At 45.1% G+C, this 16,441-nt stretch overlaps 1 protein-coding gene across 2 annotated transcripts in view; it reads right to left on the bottom strand.

The window, feature by feature from the left end:
• MET (MET proto-oncogene, receptor tyrosine kinase) overlaps positions 1-16,441 on the bottom strand; it is a 152,315-nt gene that overhangs the window by 15,193 nt on the left and 120,681 nt on the right. The window contains exons 11-15 of one of the 2 annotated variants that reach the window (XM_038752346.1): positions 16,074-16,292; positions 11,449-11,595; positions 9,416-9,572; positions 8,748-8,888; positions 6,140-6,370 (exon numbers count right to left, since the gene is read on the bottom strand). In XM_038752346.1, the coding sequence (XP_038608274.1) occupies positions 6,140-6,370; positions 8,748-8,888; positions 9,416-9,572; positions 11,449-11,595; positions 16,074-16,292 (895 nt within the window). The remainder of the gene's footprint in view (positions 1-6,139; positions 6,371-8,747; positions 8,889-9,415; positions 9,573-11,448; positions 11,596-16,073; positions 16,293-16,441) is intronic. The other variant, XM_038752347.1, reaches the window with a different exon arrangement.

Genomic DNA, 16,441 nt, shown 5'->3' with positions numbered 1-16,441 from the left:
TTCTATTTATTTTATTTTGTTAGTATGTTTGGTTTTGTTCTCTGTCTCCCCCTTTTAGACTGTGAGCCCACTGTTGGGTAGGGACTGTCTCTATATGTTGCCAATTTGTACTTCTCAAGCACTTAGTACAGTGCTCTGCACATAGTAAGTGCTCAATAAATACGATTGATGATGATTTGGTCCAAAGACTATATCTGGAGCGGGAAGTACATCAACGACCTACCTCCTCCTGTATTCACTGCCTGTGCCTGGCCTATAATCTAATAATTGGGATATTTTTTAAGGGTTTACTAAGTGCCAAGTACTGTCCTAAGTTCTGGGGTAGATACAAAAACATCAAGTCCCACATGGGGTTCACACGCTAAGGTGCAGGGAGAACAGGGACTGAATCTTCACGCTGCTGCCCAGATCATCTTTGTGCAGAAACACTCTGGGCATGTTACTCCCCTCCTCAAAAATCCCCAGTGGCTACCAGTCAACCTACGCATCAGGCAAAAATTCCTCACTCTCGGCTTCAAGGCTGTCCATCACCTCGCCCCCTCCTACCTCACCTCCCTTCTTTCCTTCTCCAGCCCAGCCCGCACCCTCCACTCCCTCTGCCGCTAACCTCCTCACTGTACCTCGTTCTCGCCTGTCCCGCCATCGACCCCCAGCCCACATTATCCCCCTGGCCCGGAACGCCCTCCCTCCGCACATCCGCCAAGCTAGCTCTCTTCCTCCCTTCAAAGTCCTACTGAGAGCTCACCTCCTCCAGGAGGCCTTCCCAGACTGAGCCCCCTCTTTCCTCTCCCCTTCCCCATTCTCCCCGTCCTACCTCCTTCCCCTCCCCATTGCACCTGTATATATGTTTGTACAGATTTATTAGTCTATTTATTTTACTCGTACATATTTACGATTCCATTTATTTTATCTTGTTAATATGTTTTGTTTTGTTGTCTGTCTCCCCCTTCTAGACTGTGAGCCCATTGTTGGGTAGGGACCGTCTCTATATGTTGCCAACTTGTACTTCCCAAGTGCTTAGTAGAGTGCTCTGCACACTTGAAGTGCTCAATAAATACGATTGAATGAATGAGTGAATGAATCCCCATTTGGCAGGTGAGGGAACTGAGGCACAGAGAAGTTAAGTGACTTTCCCAAGGTCACAAAACAGCCAAGTGGGACAGCTGGGATTAGAACCTGGGTCCTTTGACTCCCAAGCCTGTGACTGACAACCCCATCTAGATCAGGAACTCCTTGAGGGATAGGGGAAATGCCTGAATGCCACTATTTTCTTTTCAGCCCAGCATTTAGTACGGTGCTCTAAACATACCATCACAACCACTACTGACAACCTTCTTTTGCTCCTCCGTTGCCTATACAGTCTGCCACTCTGCGTAGCCGGGGATCAGATTGGTCTGCATGATGGTTTTCTTGCACAGCGCGAGGCTGCATCTGGAATCTTATACTCTTCGGGGTGGTTGTGCAGGGATTACGGATAATTTGGTCTAGTATTTTAGAGATCGATGTTAAGCTGATCGGACTGTAATTACCAGGATCACCCTATTTTCTTTTTGTGAAGATCGACATAACATTTGCTCTTTTCCATTCCTCAGGGACTGCTCTTGTCTTCCCTGAGTTCTCAAAAATAATGACTAGTGGCCGTGCAATAACATCAGCTAATCCCTTAAGTACCCTAAGGTGAATGTCATCAGACCCTGCTCTTTTCAGGACATGCAGTTTTTAAAAACACTCTTTAACTGTTTCTTTCCCTATTCCACTTGGTTTTTCAACTGCCTATGGTGAGGAGACCTACTCTAGGCAAACTGCTCATAGTTGATCTTTTCGTAAAGACAGAAATGAAAAAAAAATCATAAAAGCACGTGCTTTTTCAGGCAGCTGATATTAGCTTTCCATCCTTGGCTACCAGGGTGACAAGATTTTTCCTAGCCCTCCTCTTCTGTCTCTTTTTTATGTCTCATCCTATTTGGATTTCCTTTTTGACTATCACTTTTCTCTTTTTATTTCTACATATTTCTACACTGTTTCTTTATTCCCTTTAGTGATCTGACCAAATTTATACCTTTTCATTAGCCCTTCAAGTCTCTGAAGAGTGGGAAGCAACTGGCCTAGTGGAGCACAGGCCTGGGAGTAAGAGGATCTGGGTTCTAATCCCAGCTCTGTCACTTGTTTGCTGTGGGACTGGTCAACTCACTTAACTTCTCTATGCCCCAGTTACCTCATCTGTAAAACAGGGATTAAGCCTGTTTAGCCCCATGTGGGACAGGGACTGTGCCAATCAATCAATCAATCATATTTATTGAGTGCTTACTGTATGCTGAGCACTGTACTAAGTGCTTGCGAGAATAAAAAATAACAATATAACAGAGTCCAACCTGATTAGCTTGTATCTAGTACAGTGCCTGTATTTAACTTCTCTGTGCTTCAGTTACCTCATCTGCAAATTGGGGATTAAGACTGACAGCCCCATGTGGGATAGGGACTGTGTCCTTCTTTACTACTTTCTATCTACCCCAGTGCTTAGCACAGTGCTTGGCACATAGTAAAAACTTAACAAATACCACTGTTATTGTTATTCTTATTATTAATATAATTAATAAGGGCAGGTATGTTCTCTAAGCACGTAGTGCAGTGCTCTGCATTCTACAGAAGTAGTTATAGTAGTGATAGTATTGTTTTGTCTGTTTATCGTTGTATTGTACTCTCCCAAGGGCTCAGTAGAGTGCTCTGCATATAGTAAGCACTCAGTAAATATGATTGAATGAATGAATAATTTCTTTTTTGTAGAGGTTCCAGAGAAGATGGCTCAGGACTCAGTTAGGGTTAAGAGAAAGAAGAAGGTAGAGAAGAAGAGGAGGTTAGAGTGGACTTTCCAATTCTAGCACCTCCTTCGAGCAAGTTTCAACTTTCCTTCACGGTTAATAATAATAATACTAGTAATAACAATAATAATAATGGTATTTGTTAAGTGCTTACTACGTGCCAGGCACTGTACTAAGCAGTGGGGTGGATATAAACAAACTGGGTTGGACAGGGTCCCTGTCCCACAGAATAATATTAATAATAATTATGGTATTTGTTAAGCGCTCACTATGTGCCAAGCATTGTTCTAAGCACTGGGGTAGATACAAGGGTAATGAGGTTGTCCCACGTGGGACTCACAGCCTTAATCCCCATTTTACAGATGAGGTAACTGAAGCACAGAGAAGTGAAGTGACTTGCCAAGGCCACAAAGCACACAAGTGGAGGAACTAGGATTAGAACCCATGACTTTCTGACTTCCAGGACCGGCTCCATCCATACACCATGCTGCTTCTGCCTCTGTAGCTATTCGTTTTCCTGCTGAGCTGCTGGCTTAGCGTAGATATTCATTCCACTGAGGGTCAAGAAATGAGAGTGCATAGCAGAAATGATCTATGGCCTTGTGGACCAAGAAGATGCTATAAATTACTATTCTTCCAAATTCTGTCTGAGGAAGCATAAACTACTTCAAATCCGGACGTCAGAGACTCAGTCGCCGTGCTCAGAGTGCAGTGCCAGGAACCCAGGGAAAGGAGGATATCAAGGAAAGGGCCAGGAATAGAATAAAAACAAAAGGAGAGTGTGTCTGTGGAAATATGGCTGTCGCTATACCAAAGGTGGGGAAAGCACGTGAGTCATTCCTGCTGGCTCCAGTGATCATGCCCCCGAGAGAGTGCCCTAGTTGATTTGGCTTGTAGATCAAAGCTTTTGAGGAACAGAAAATAAATTCATGTTTTTAATCATTTTTTATCCTGTCAATGGCTTCTGTTGTTCTTTAACTTCCCTATTCACGAGCCAGGTTTTTACACTATGTGAAGGTTTGGCAAATAAATATCCCTTTAATTTCATCCATACGCAGAGTCCAACTGGATAATTCTAACCCCTAGAATTCACTATGGAAATGGAACTACCCAGATGGGTTGCCTTAATGGATCAAATTAAGGGGATTCATTCATTCAGAGAAGCAGCATCGCCTAGTGGATAGAGCACGGGCCTGAGTGTCAGAAGGAGCTGGGTTCTAGTCCTGGCTCTGCCACTTTCCTATTGTGTAACCTTGGGCAAGTCATTTCACTTCTCTGGGCCTCAGTTACCTCATTTGTAAAATGGGGATTAAGAATGGAGCCCCATATGGGACAGGGACTGTGTCCAAACTGGTTACCTTGTATCCACCCCAGTATTTAGAACAGTGTCTGCCACATAGAAAAATACTTAAAAAGTACAGTAGTAATTATTATAATTATTTATTATTATTCAGCATTTATTGAGGTTCTACTGTGTGCAAAACACTACCCTGGTTGTCTTCTGTTGCAAAGCAATTCATTGGGTATCTACTGTGGGCAGAGCTCTGCTTTGGGACCCTACTGTGTGCAGAGTACTGTTCTAGACACTTGGAATGGCATCTGGAATACAGCTAACACCCCACTTTACAGATAAGGAAACAGAGGCACAGAGAAATTAAGTGACTTCCCCAAGATCACAGAGCAGGGAAGTGACAAAACCAAGATTAGAACCAAGGGCCTCTGATTCCCGGGCCTGTGCTCTTTCCAATAGGCTGTACTGCTTCCCTTAAATACTGATAATTACAAGAGTCAGAAAAAAGGGAATACATGATTAAATAAGTAAATGGCGTTTGGTCACCCCTGGAGAGCCAGCCATTATGCTTTGATAGCACACCCCGAGTTATAGCCACTCTTCAATACATATACAGCAGGGATGTAGCTGTTAGTGTTTGACACCCCAACAATCCAACACATCACTGCAAGATACCAAAACAGATGAAGAAGTTTTAGTCTCTCCGCCAACACTGAAGATTTGGGGATTAAGAATGATTTTTTTTTTAACGGTACTTGTTCTTACTATATGCCAAGCCCTGTACTAAGTGCTGTAAATACAAGATAATCAGTTTGGAAACAATCCCTGTCCCACCTGGAGCTCACAGTCTAAATAGGAGGAAGGAGGATTTACAGATCCATTTCACAGATGAGGAAACTGTGGCACAGAGAAGTTAAATGACTTGCCTAAGGTCACAAAGCAGAAAAGGGGCAGAGCTGGAATTAGAATCCAGGTCCGCTGATTCCCAAGCATGAGCTCTTTCCACTCACTATCATTCAGGTGAACAAGTATTTATTTTCACAGCCTCCTGTAAAAATTCATAATCAAATTACACCCCTCATTTAGTGAATATGGTATTATCTTTCAAATTACTTTAGGAAAGATTAAATAACACTTCTGTGATGTTTAATGTAACAATATAAAACACCAAAAAGGAATTTCATATTATTTTTCCAGAGGTTTTGGAATGAATCCGACTCTAACATGTGACTCTATAGGAAAAATGTACTCTACCTATAGTTCTTCATAACATGTTCCCATTTTCAGGGACACAAGTCACAAAGGCCACTTTAAACAAACAACAAACGAACAAACGAACAAAAGATAAACCTGTTTGTTTCTGTACTGGAATGCAGGGATGGGGAGACAGAGAGGAGAGAGCCACGTTTGGGTTATAGGAAAGCAGGAAGGGCAAGGGTCTTTCTGCTCTGTGACCTTGTGTAAGTCATTTAACTTCTCTGTGCCTCAGTTTCCTCATCTGTAAAATGGGGACTCAATACCTATCTTCCAGACTGTGAGCCCCATGATGGATAGGGACTGCATCTGACCTGACTAACGTGCCTCTGCCCCAGTGCTTAGTACAGTCCTTGGCACATAGTAAGCACTTAACAGATATTGTAATTATTAAGTGAGGGGAATAATTTTACTAAGCATAATTTTACAGAGTGTAATTCTTACTTACCCATAGGGCTTGGTCATCATGTCAGAACTGATTCTGTAATGGAACCTAATAAATGTCATGTAAAGTGTATGGGTAAATGGACCCCACCCTAAAGCCATACAACATGCTCTGGAGAAGGGCATCAAAGCTCTGCTGTGGGGTTGCCTGCATGTCAACTGATATAGATGGATGCGCTAAAGGGGACTGAAGGGATAGCAGGCACAGAGTTGCTGGATTTAGTTGCGGTGGGTTTTCAGGAGGTGTGAGAAGATGGAGAGGGTGTTCAGACGTGGCCAATGAGTTTCCCGGGAAACTGAACTGAACCAGATCAAGATGGAAAACACTTGCCTCTTCCTATGATTTCACTGAAATGCACCATCAGGCTGTCTGGTCCGATCACCACATGCTGAACGGCTTGGACTAGACCTGGGTTCAGGGCGCTGATGTCAATATGAACGTTGCTCTGTAGAAGCGGGCTCGATGGGTTGGAGTCCCCACTGGAGAGAATGGGTGAAAGGTCGGCCAGTGGATAATGGGCTTGTCTGCACGATCCGTTCTGAGAGGAATTGGGAAACTGATCTGGAAGGAGTACAGATATCATTAGCCCGTTGAAGACAACTTACATAGAAAACCACCCATCCTAAATGCCCAAACTGACTGTCGTCCACCTCACCCCCTTCCAAGTCTCCAGGATAATTCCAGAGGGAAGGTGAAAAACAGCCTTTAGGTTTGCCTGAGAGCATGGATAGAGCATGAGTCTGGCAGTCAGAAGGTCATGGATGGTGACTTGGGTAAGTCACTTCACTTCTCTGTGCCTCAGTTACCTCATCTGTAAAATCGGGGTTGAGAGTGTGAGCCCCACATGAGACAGGGACCGAGTCCAACCTAATTTGCTTATATCCACCCCACTGCTTAGCATAGTGCCTGGTACATAGTAAAAATAATTTTATATTACCAAGGGGATTCGGTCGGGGCAGACAGAAACTGTCACTCTCTCCCAGCCAAGTGTACTGGGGAGTGTGGCAACTGGATTAACTGAGCTCTGAACTTCCCAGATGAGGACCTCGGGGAGACACTGAGTCTTTGGTTCCAGGAGGGATCTAGCAGGGGTTTTGTATTCTGCCCAGTCAGGCAGGTGAGAACTGGCTCAGGCTGGCTTTTCTGCCGTGTGTGAGCAGAGTTTTGTGCCCAGCTGGGTGGCACTTGAGGAAGGAAGAAACCCCTTCCCTTTTTGGAAAACAGTTGTTTAAATTCCAAGAGGCTGGCCAAGCAGCTCACTGCCACCACACTTTTACTCTGAAGATGAGTAAAGCATTTGATCCGACGGACAGAGGCTTTTGGAAAACCAATGGGATTCACAAACTCGAAGCTTGGCAGCAAAGAAACCCGGGCCAATGGCTTGTCTATCCAGTGGCCACTTTCATGGAGGGACCTTGGCTTTATAACCGTGAATTCCCTGGCAAACTCAGCTCCCTGCACCGTGAACACTTTCCTCATCTCCTCTTGGTCCCCGGAGTCAGAGGCAAAAATTCTTAGAATGGCTGAGGCAAAGAATTGCCCACTGGAATAACTCTATTGCCTTATAAGTCTGGGCTTCTGATTGGGTAGGAAATTTCACGGGACTTTACTGCTTATCACTTCTGTTTTCTAGAGCCAATCAAAAGACCCGGGAGCCAATGAAATTCCTGTGGGGAATCCTCTGGGGGCAAGACCACCAGTTAAACATATTCTTGATTTTCTGTTGACGATTCAGTCTTTCTCTACTCTTCCTCCCTCTCCTCTTTTTCTCCTTTTTTCCTTCCCCTCTTCCTCACCCATCTTCTCTTCCTCTTCTTTCTTTTCATCCTCTTCTCCCTCCCTCCTCCTTTTCTCCTTCTTCTCCTCTTCCTCCTGCTCCTCCTCCTGCTTCTCCTTCCCCACCCCTTTCTTTTTTCTGCTGCCTTTTGCTTATTGCCCTGTTTATCAGTCTCTGAACTAGGGGGTGAGGAGAGTAAATCACAATGGGTGAAGTTCAACATTTTGGTGGGGAAGGAAGCTGAAACATTTGGCCAAAGTAGTTTCTTAGTTTCAGGATCAACTGTGAAATGGAATTTCTGTGCTACTCCTGCCCCTCCTGATGATCTCCAGAAGAACTGGGAATTGACTACTCAGAGTCAGGGGGCAGGATCTGGTCACTGAAAATCAGAGGAGAAAAACAGCAGAAGAGGCACAAGTGGGGAAAATAAGTCTGAAATGGTATGTGGAAGAATTTAATCCAAACTGCTAAACGACTATATCACTCTCTATTAACCTGATGAGCAGATCCCAGCTCTGTGAACACACATCAACTGCCTGTGACTCACTATATTTGCCTTATGGTAAATATTCAACTAGAAAAATGCTCACAGTTGACTCACATCCTGTACCTTCTAAAGATAACGTACTTGGTACAATACAGAAATTTGGCATTTGCCAACAGATTTTAAATTAAACAATGTGAAATGATCCAGTTAACCTAAATACTAGTTGGTGACTGGAATTTTCATAGCAGATGATTGCAATAGGTTTTTTTTTTTATTAGCCCCACCAGTTACATTTCCGGGTGAGATATTAAAAGCAGGTTAAGCCACTTGGCTTTTGGGGTGTGTGTGGTGGGGAGGGGGTAATTATGAACTCTCGGTGGCTTTGCAGTAACGTAAAATAAACTTTTTTGAGGGGCCTCATGGCTCTGGAGAGGCACTCTAGAATACCTCTCAGGTGATATTGGTCCTTGTGAAGTGGTTTAGGAGTTCTCTTTCCATGAGAAAGAACCTGGCAGATCCTAGACAGACCCAGACCCAAGGCCAAGTTCATATTCCCCCAAGGCTGCAGGAACATTTCGCTGGCCCGGAGAGGTGGGCGTTAACAGGGGGTCAAAACTGGAAGGCACTAGCCGGTGTGAACAGGCCGGTCTCAGACCCGGGGAACTGAACTATACCTTCTGGGAACGTCGCTCGGTAGTCCACAGATTCATTGGAAACCATTTCCGCCGTGGGGCTGATACTCCTGGCGCTTACAAGGCGGTCCAGGTGAGGCGTGTGAATTCTTGGGTCATAGCGAACTAATTCACTGCCCAGATCTTAAACCAGAGAGAAAGAAGCAGCTGATTAAGGGCTTTTCTAAGCAGGGTTAATACGGCACCAAACCAGGATCCAGGATTCTGTCACTGGTCCTAGGGTTTAGCTCTCACCGGCGTTACGATTTGAGGGATCTTTATGACTTCAAAATGTGTCTTTTGCTCGGACAACCCACTTATAAACGTTCAGCCCTTTTGAAATACAGCATGGCCTAATGGGAAGACGCAAGACTGGGGGTCAGGAGATCTGGGCTCGAGTCCCTGTTCCACAACTGGCCTGCTGTGTGACCTTGGGCAATCACTTAACCTCTCTGGGCCTCAGTTTCCTCATCTGCAAAATGGGGATGAGATGGACTGGGAGCCCTATGTAGGACAGGGGCAGTGTCTGATCTCATAAGCTTGTATCTGCCCCAGTGCTAAGCCCATATAGAGTAAGAAATGCCACTGTAGTATTAATGAATGCCATAATAAATAATACATTGTGAAAAACCCTTCTACTTTACCAGGGTGTGGTTTTTTACATGACACACCTTTAATTTGTTTCTTCTTTTTCATCCACAGAAAGAGCCCCAGGAATAACAAGAGTAAGACCGAGATTGAGGCCACTCCGGCGATTAGTCCTGTGAAATTCTGGTCAGGGAGAACAATCACCTTTCCAAGGATGGTCGAGGAGACCGCCTGCTGCCACTACAAAGAACCAAGAAATAATGATTACAACTCAGTCATCCCTAGGCACAAACCAGCTTCTTTCTGAAGCAGCATGGCACGGTGGATAGAGCACGGGCCTGGGAGCCGGAAGGTCAGGGATTCAATCCCAGCTCTGCCACTTGTCTGCTGTGTGACCTTGGGCAAGTCACTTTACTGCTCTGTGCCTCAGTTCCCTCATCTGGAAAATGGGGATTGAGACTGTGAGTCCTAAGGGGGTTAGGGACTGTGTCCAATCTGATAAACTTGTATCGACCCCTGTGCTTAGTAGAGTGCCTGGCACATAGTTAAGTGCTTAGCAAATACCATTTTTCCCATTGGCTCAGATTCTCTCCCCACAGCTGTTTATCCTGGCCTGCTGAAAGAAGCGTCTTTGGAAGCTGCCTTGAGTTTGTCAGCATGTGAAGGTTCTCTTTAGTGCTTTTTAATAAGTGATTTCCAAGAGTGAAAACAGTCCTCCTGCTCCTCTCTTCTCCCTGGGCCTAACTTAGTTCCAGGAACAAGTTTACAAATCAGGGAAATCTGGATTGTGCTGTGGATTCCAGCATATGGCACTTAAAACAGGAGCTGATTATCTTAAGAGGAAAAGAAAGGAAGGACAGGAAAACCTCATTAGAGTCTAAAACATGCGCTGCCTGGGGGGGTCTAGGGCCCTCAGTGAGGGTCAGGAGCCAACCTCTTTGGCAAAAGAACTGGATATTAGGTGCTGCCTCTTGAGTTCCTGTTTAATCAGCTCCTAGAGGGTCAATGTTTTACTGAAAATCAGGCCAAAAATAGGGCAAATGATACATTGCTTCAAGGTTAAGGGCCATCTTAGGATAGGGACTTTTCCAAGGATTTTATTGTAAAATTTCCTAGGGAAACAACTTAACATAAATGCAGCTTCTCTAGACCATAAATATGTCTATTCCTGCTAGACTGTAAGTTCCTTGAGGACAGAGATAGGGTCCGTCTCCTCTACTGTCTTCTCCCAAGCACTTGGTTCAGTGCTCTGCTGACTGATTCATTCCTGGACTGTTCTCTGGAATCAGAGTTTGAAACTGCTAATACTTTTCAGAGCAACTAGCAGTGGCTGTTTTTTGAATGGTATTTGTTAAACACTTAGGGCCAATCACTGTACTAAGCGCTGGGATAGATACAAGACAATCAGGTTGGACCCAGTCCCTGTCCCACTTAGGGCTCACAGTCTTAATCCCCATTTCGCCAATGAGGTAACTGAGGCATGGAGAAGTGAAGTGACTTACCCAAGGTCACATAGTAGACAAGTGGGGGCACTGGGATTAGAACCCAGGTCCTTTAGGTCTGTGCTCTTTCCGCTAGGCCATGCTGCTTCTGTGGTTTATGAGAGAAAGTCAGAAGGGGCTGTTTTCCTAATAGCTACCTTTAACATTTTTGCTTCCAACAGTTTATGCGCTCTAGTCAGTTATTCATTTATTCATATATTCACATTTCCAAACCCTTGCTATCACCAGAAGTGTCTATTCTTTTCCTTCTGATCCCCTGCATATATACTATTTGTGTCTGCCTGTCTACCCAGAATATTACAAGCTGTCTGAGGCTTTTTTTTTTTTACTTTCCTTGTACTATCACAGGACTGAATGTTTTTGCAAATAGTTGTTGCTCAGTGAATGCAATTGAATTGGCTTGACTTCAGTGACAAGGGTGAGAGTTACACCATGAAAGGGAGTGGTGTCACAAAACCTCCCTCCTTGAAGAATAACAAGCGAGAGTCGTAGCTGAGCTGATGAGCCCAAAGCCAACATTCAAATGAGGTCTGATGATTTATTTTAAGGCTGCGAGTGTCATGATTAAAGCCGGCACCTTTATCTCCATCACAAGAGCCGCGCAGGAATCTCACCTCTATATTTAACTCCGTATTCACTTTCAGCAGGTCCCTGGGGACTGTGCAGAGAACAGATTCCAAGTTCAAGAGGACGTTCTCACAGCTTTTATTTCCAACTTTCAGCACCTCCCCTTTGACAGCTTCAGAATCAATATGGTCTCCCTGGAAAAATAAGAAAAAATCCCATTGGAACATCAGATCACCTTAGAACGGGGTCAGTTGAGAGGAGGTTCAGCAACAGATGATGGTAGGATCATCCGCCACGGCCCACATCTAGAAATAAAGCTCGTATGAGGAAAGGAAAATCCGATCCCTTTGAATTTTATGCTTAAATCTGAGAAAATGACTGGGCATATTGGATTGGCCAAATTCACACATGAGGAGATTACAGAGTGGGTTAAACCAATCTCCAGTAGGGGCCCCAACAACTCTGCTGTTGTGTTCCTAGGGAGCCCATGAGGATGGGGTGATGGAGTCCTTACTCTATGACAGTTCTCTCTCTCCCTTCACTCAACCTTGGTGAGGGCCAGGGGAAGGAACGTCCTGGGAATCCCACCATCTCATTATCACTATCACTGTCACCTCCACCCAGTTCATCAGTCCACGGAGCTGCTGCTAGGCCTGAACTGCCCCAGTCAGTGGATCCAGCCCTTCTCCCCTGGGGCTTCCCACCACTTTCGCCTAGAAGACTAGAATGGAATATTTTCCTGCAAAAATTGGGCATGGGGAATTCTTCCCAGGCTGCCTGCTCTTGTAGTCACTTCCCACTTCTCCAGGAAGATGAGTTCATTCCTCACTAATCCCTCCACGATCCCCCTTGATCCACTACATGATCGGAGAGCACGGCTCCTCTCTCCCCATCGATAACCATATCTATTTATGTAGAGACTGCTTCAATGCCCTGGGGTGGGGGTGGGGGGTCGTCTATCCCAGGGTGGGGAGGGCGGGTTGGAACAAAGCCAAGAACTCCTTAAGACTCCTTTAGCTCCAGGAGTCTGGGGACCAGGGAACATGCTGAAATTCTCCCTGGTGACATCACCGGGGGAGGAGGGGTGTGGGTGTGACACCTTCTCCCCTCTGCTGAACCAGGTTGGATACAGGAGACCAATCTGAGCTCTAGGGACATAAATCTAGTGGCACCCCAAGGCCTCAAATGGCAACTTGCCGGTGAGCTGCATGCAGCGCTGAAACACCCGCTCTGAAAGGGGTAACCGAAAGATTAAAGAACCAGAGAGCTTGATTTATGAAGGGCCAGCTAAATACATCTTGCTCAGCTAGACCATTACTAAGGCGGGGAGACGGGGATGAAACACTGAGTTCATCCCGCCAGGGCCAGGATTCCTTGTGGAAAAGAAATAACCTCCAAGGCAAATAGAGCAAGTAGCTGGATTTTTAAAAAAACCCAAACAATTCGAGGAACAGACACAACTCCTTCCAACCGACATCTTCCCGAGGTGCTCGGGACGGATGATCAGTTAAAATACAAGTGAAAACTTGAGGACCCCAAGATGGAGCGGGATCATGAAACAAAACGTCCAAGCACAGGGTCAGAAACTCAAGTCTTGTAGAGGAAAGGCCCTTTTACCGAGGGCTTTGGCTAGATTTGCCGATGAACCATTTATAAGAAACCAGGGCGGGTGGACCGACTTTGACTCTAAGACTCATTTAAAAGCAAATGAACCCAAGGAGCTATAGACTGAAACCCAAGCAATTACCCCTCGGAATCCACGAAGGGATGGGAAATGCAGTAGGATGGGTTCTTCCTGCCTCCATTGATGGATGTTATCCTTCTTCAATTCCCCGCTCTTAGAATGCTCCCCTTATTGCAGCAGAAATGCATTTCACTTTGCACCTCGCATTACTTTTCTCTCTTATATAGACTATTCTCCCCTATGATAAAGCAGCGAGCTATACTGCCAGTCTCTCTCGGGGAACTGGGAGAAATGATTTCATCTTTCAGAAACAGAAGCCATTTTGGGCCTGCCAAACATCCTCTTCCCCAGACTGAAAGGCATCTGTTTAAAGAGTTAAAAGGGGGAACTGCATGAAGCATGACCCTCCCTGGGTTACGAAGAGCCATTTTATAAATCAAGGGAAGATGTTGCTTTATCACCGACGTACTGCTAAGTGTTGTATGATGTACTATATAATGTCTGCGTTATGGCCCCAAACTAGAAAACGCAGCCGTTCCGGATAACGTCCGGCCACTGTTAGTCCTGGCTCTTTTCCCAGCTCCAACCATCACACCTCCATTATCATCATTAAGATTTTGGTCCATCCGGATGGGCAGTGGAACTTGGGACCACACTGGGTCTTTTTGATTGGACTTTGCTGGACCTTCGGGCTACTGCTTCCTGAGGGGGGCCCTTGTAAGCAAGGCTGAAGAGGACCCCCTGTCTCCTCCAGAGCCAGTGAATTACTGTTTTCTTGAGTGGCGGGTGCCTTCCTAGTAATGAAGTGCCTGCTGCAATCCAGGCCCAAGCTTCCAATCAGCCAGGAGTCCCCAGTGGGGAAGGTGAGCCTTATTAGCACCCTTACCCTGACTTTGGCTTTCAAAGAAGTGGGCTCTTGGTTACTTCTCCTTCTTGCTTGGCAACTGACTACTTCTTCTGACTCCCACCATTCCTCTTTTCCTCCCCTTGCTCTTCTTTGAAGAAGCCAGAGGTTTCTACCTGCCCGATTTTGTAACTGAACTGGGAGTGGAGCACCTTGTACCTCAAACTCAGGAATTCAATCATGGTTGCATATAAACCAGAAGATTCACGGTTAAGAACCTCAGGCTCCTGGGGTCGGACGGATCCAAGTCCTGACCTTGTAAGACTGCTTCATGTCCCGAACTGAAGCAGCTCACACAGGGACTGGGTTTCCTTCCAGCTGCAAGGCCAGCTTTGGCTGAGGGAGTTTTTAAAGCACTCACCCCTTTAGGGCTGTTAAGAAACATGTGTGTTTGTTGTTGTATTGTACTCTCCCCAGAGCTTAGTACAGTGCTCTGCCACAGCGCTGAATAAATACGATTGACTGACTCACTCAAGTTCCTGGATCGGTTCCCACAGCCTTTGGGTCCTTCTCCATTGGGTGCTGCAGTGCTCCTAAATTATAGGAGCGCTGCCACTTTTACAGTGTATGTTCCCGGCTGGTCGCCAGAAGAAACATCAATGGACTGACCTCACTTTTGATGAAGGTTTTAACTCCCTTCCTGAGCCTGGCCGAGGATGAGGCCATTGAGAGTGCAAACTCCTTGTGGGCAGAGAAAGGGCATCTGGCTTCTGTTGGACTCCTGTAAGCACTTTGGATAGTGCTTTGCCCTCAGTAGGTACCCAGTGGAGACAGCTCCCACTAGACTGTAAGCTCACTGTGGGCAGGGAATGTATCTGCTATCTTGTACTCTCCCAAGCTCTTAGTACAGTGCTCTGCACACCATAAGCATACAATAAATATGAATGCCTGACTAACTGGCTGACCCAAGAGACGGCAGCATCCTGATTCCTCAGTGGGAAGGAAAGGTGGGAGTCAGGTCTGGGATGACAGGTCTCGGGTCTGCTGGGACAGGTGTTGACAGGCTGAACCAGATGTCAGATTCAGATCCAACAACTCTGGGAGCCTTGAGGGAAAGTATTAATTCTGGGAGAAAAGAATTCTCTCATCTATATAAGGTTGCACTTGGAGGGATAGTTAAAATTGCTATTTATCTTTAATCCGAACATTTTAGGTACAGCAGCCGAATGAAGCCAGCTTCTCTAGTTCTAAATACTAATATTCCCACCTAAATGCCTCATTTTCATCAAGCAAAACCAAATGGCAATTAGTTAAAAGCAAAATGTCACACTAGATTAGTTTTACTGAAAAGAAAAAAGTTTTACAAGCTCTTTCCCCCATTTTAAAACTAATTAAAGAAGATGAAAGAACTTTCTTTGGGAAGAATACTCTGTTCACTGAAGCAGGCTGCCCTTCCATTTCATGCTGGGCTTGTTTAATGACTGCACAAGACATAATTGCAAAAGTTGGAAAGGAGAGAGAGAGAGATAGAGAGAGAAAAAGAAAGAGAAAGAGAAAGAGAGAGAGAGAGAGAGAGAGAGAGAGAGAGAGAAAGAGAGAGAGAGAGTGTGAGTGTGTGTATGAGTACATATGTAAGTGCACATTCTGGAGTAAGGGGGAGAAATCACTGCCAATAAATCACACGCTAGTCCTTTGGCTCCAGAGTAATTTCCATGTTTAGATGAAGATGACCCATTTGAGCTCATCTTACTGCATAGAAAAAAGAGCTGATGGCTTTGACGTTCACGCTTTAACCCTTGCCGATTGATATATTTCTTTAACTGCTTCCAATAACAGAAGACCTAGATGGTTAAAATCAAGGAAATGAATCACATCTGCAGTGTAATTGCCTCTGTTAAGAGACTTGGCTTAGTATATGCCTGACACTTACTGTTACTTTTTGTGAAGATTTTTTTCTTTTTCATAAAAAAGCAGCTATTACACTTATCTTTAGTGTAATGCCAGAAAGATTTGTGTTTCCGGGTTGAGATATTTGCCAAAGTAGCTGGAGATATAATAATCGGACACCCTCTTTTCAGTCCCACAGCTAGAAAGTCAATTAGCTTCAGGTTGATGATTTAAGGGGCCATTTGAGCTTTTCTTACCTTAATTTCCAGTACATGTTTGTTGCCCATTGAGATCATCACTGGCTTTTCAAACGGCTTAAACACTGGATTGTGCACATAAATGAGGTCAAAGTTAGCAGACTGGACGCCATCAAATACAAAAAATGCTTTCGTTTTGAAGGGGGGTGGCAGATTTAGTTGCTGCAGTGAAGGAGTCGTACAACAGATTATTTCTGCATTAGAACGACTTTGGCATGCCTGTCGAGAGAAAAGAATGCACATGATAAATAGGCTGCTGGAAAGCGGGGTGAAATAAAAAATGACAGAACTCTACCTGCTGGGCCTTTCACATCTGACCAATGTTGGGCTTTGTCTGACTAATTCGATCCCAGGTGGGATTCCGAAGG

Source organism: Tachyglossus aculeatus, chromosome 10, assembly GCF_015852505.1.
Source record: "Tachyglossus aculeatus isolate mTacAcu1 chromosome 10, mTacAcu1.pri, whole genome shotgun sequence".
Taxonomy (NCBI): domain Eukaryota; kingdom Metazoa; phylum Chordata; class Mammalia; order Monotremata; family Tachyglossidae; genus Tachyglossus; species Tachyglossus aculeatus.
The sequence above is the reverse complement of the archived record's forward strand: the minus strand, read 5'-3'. Positions and strand labels throughout refer to the sequence as shown.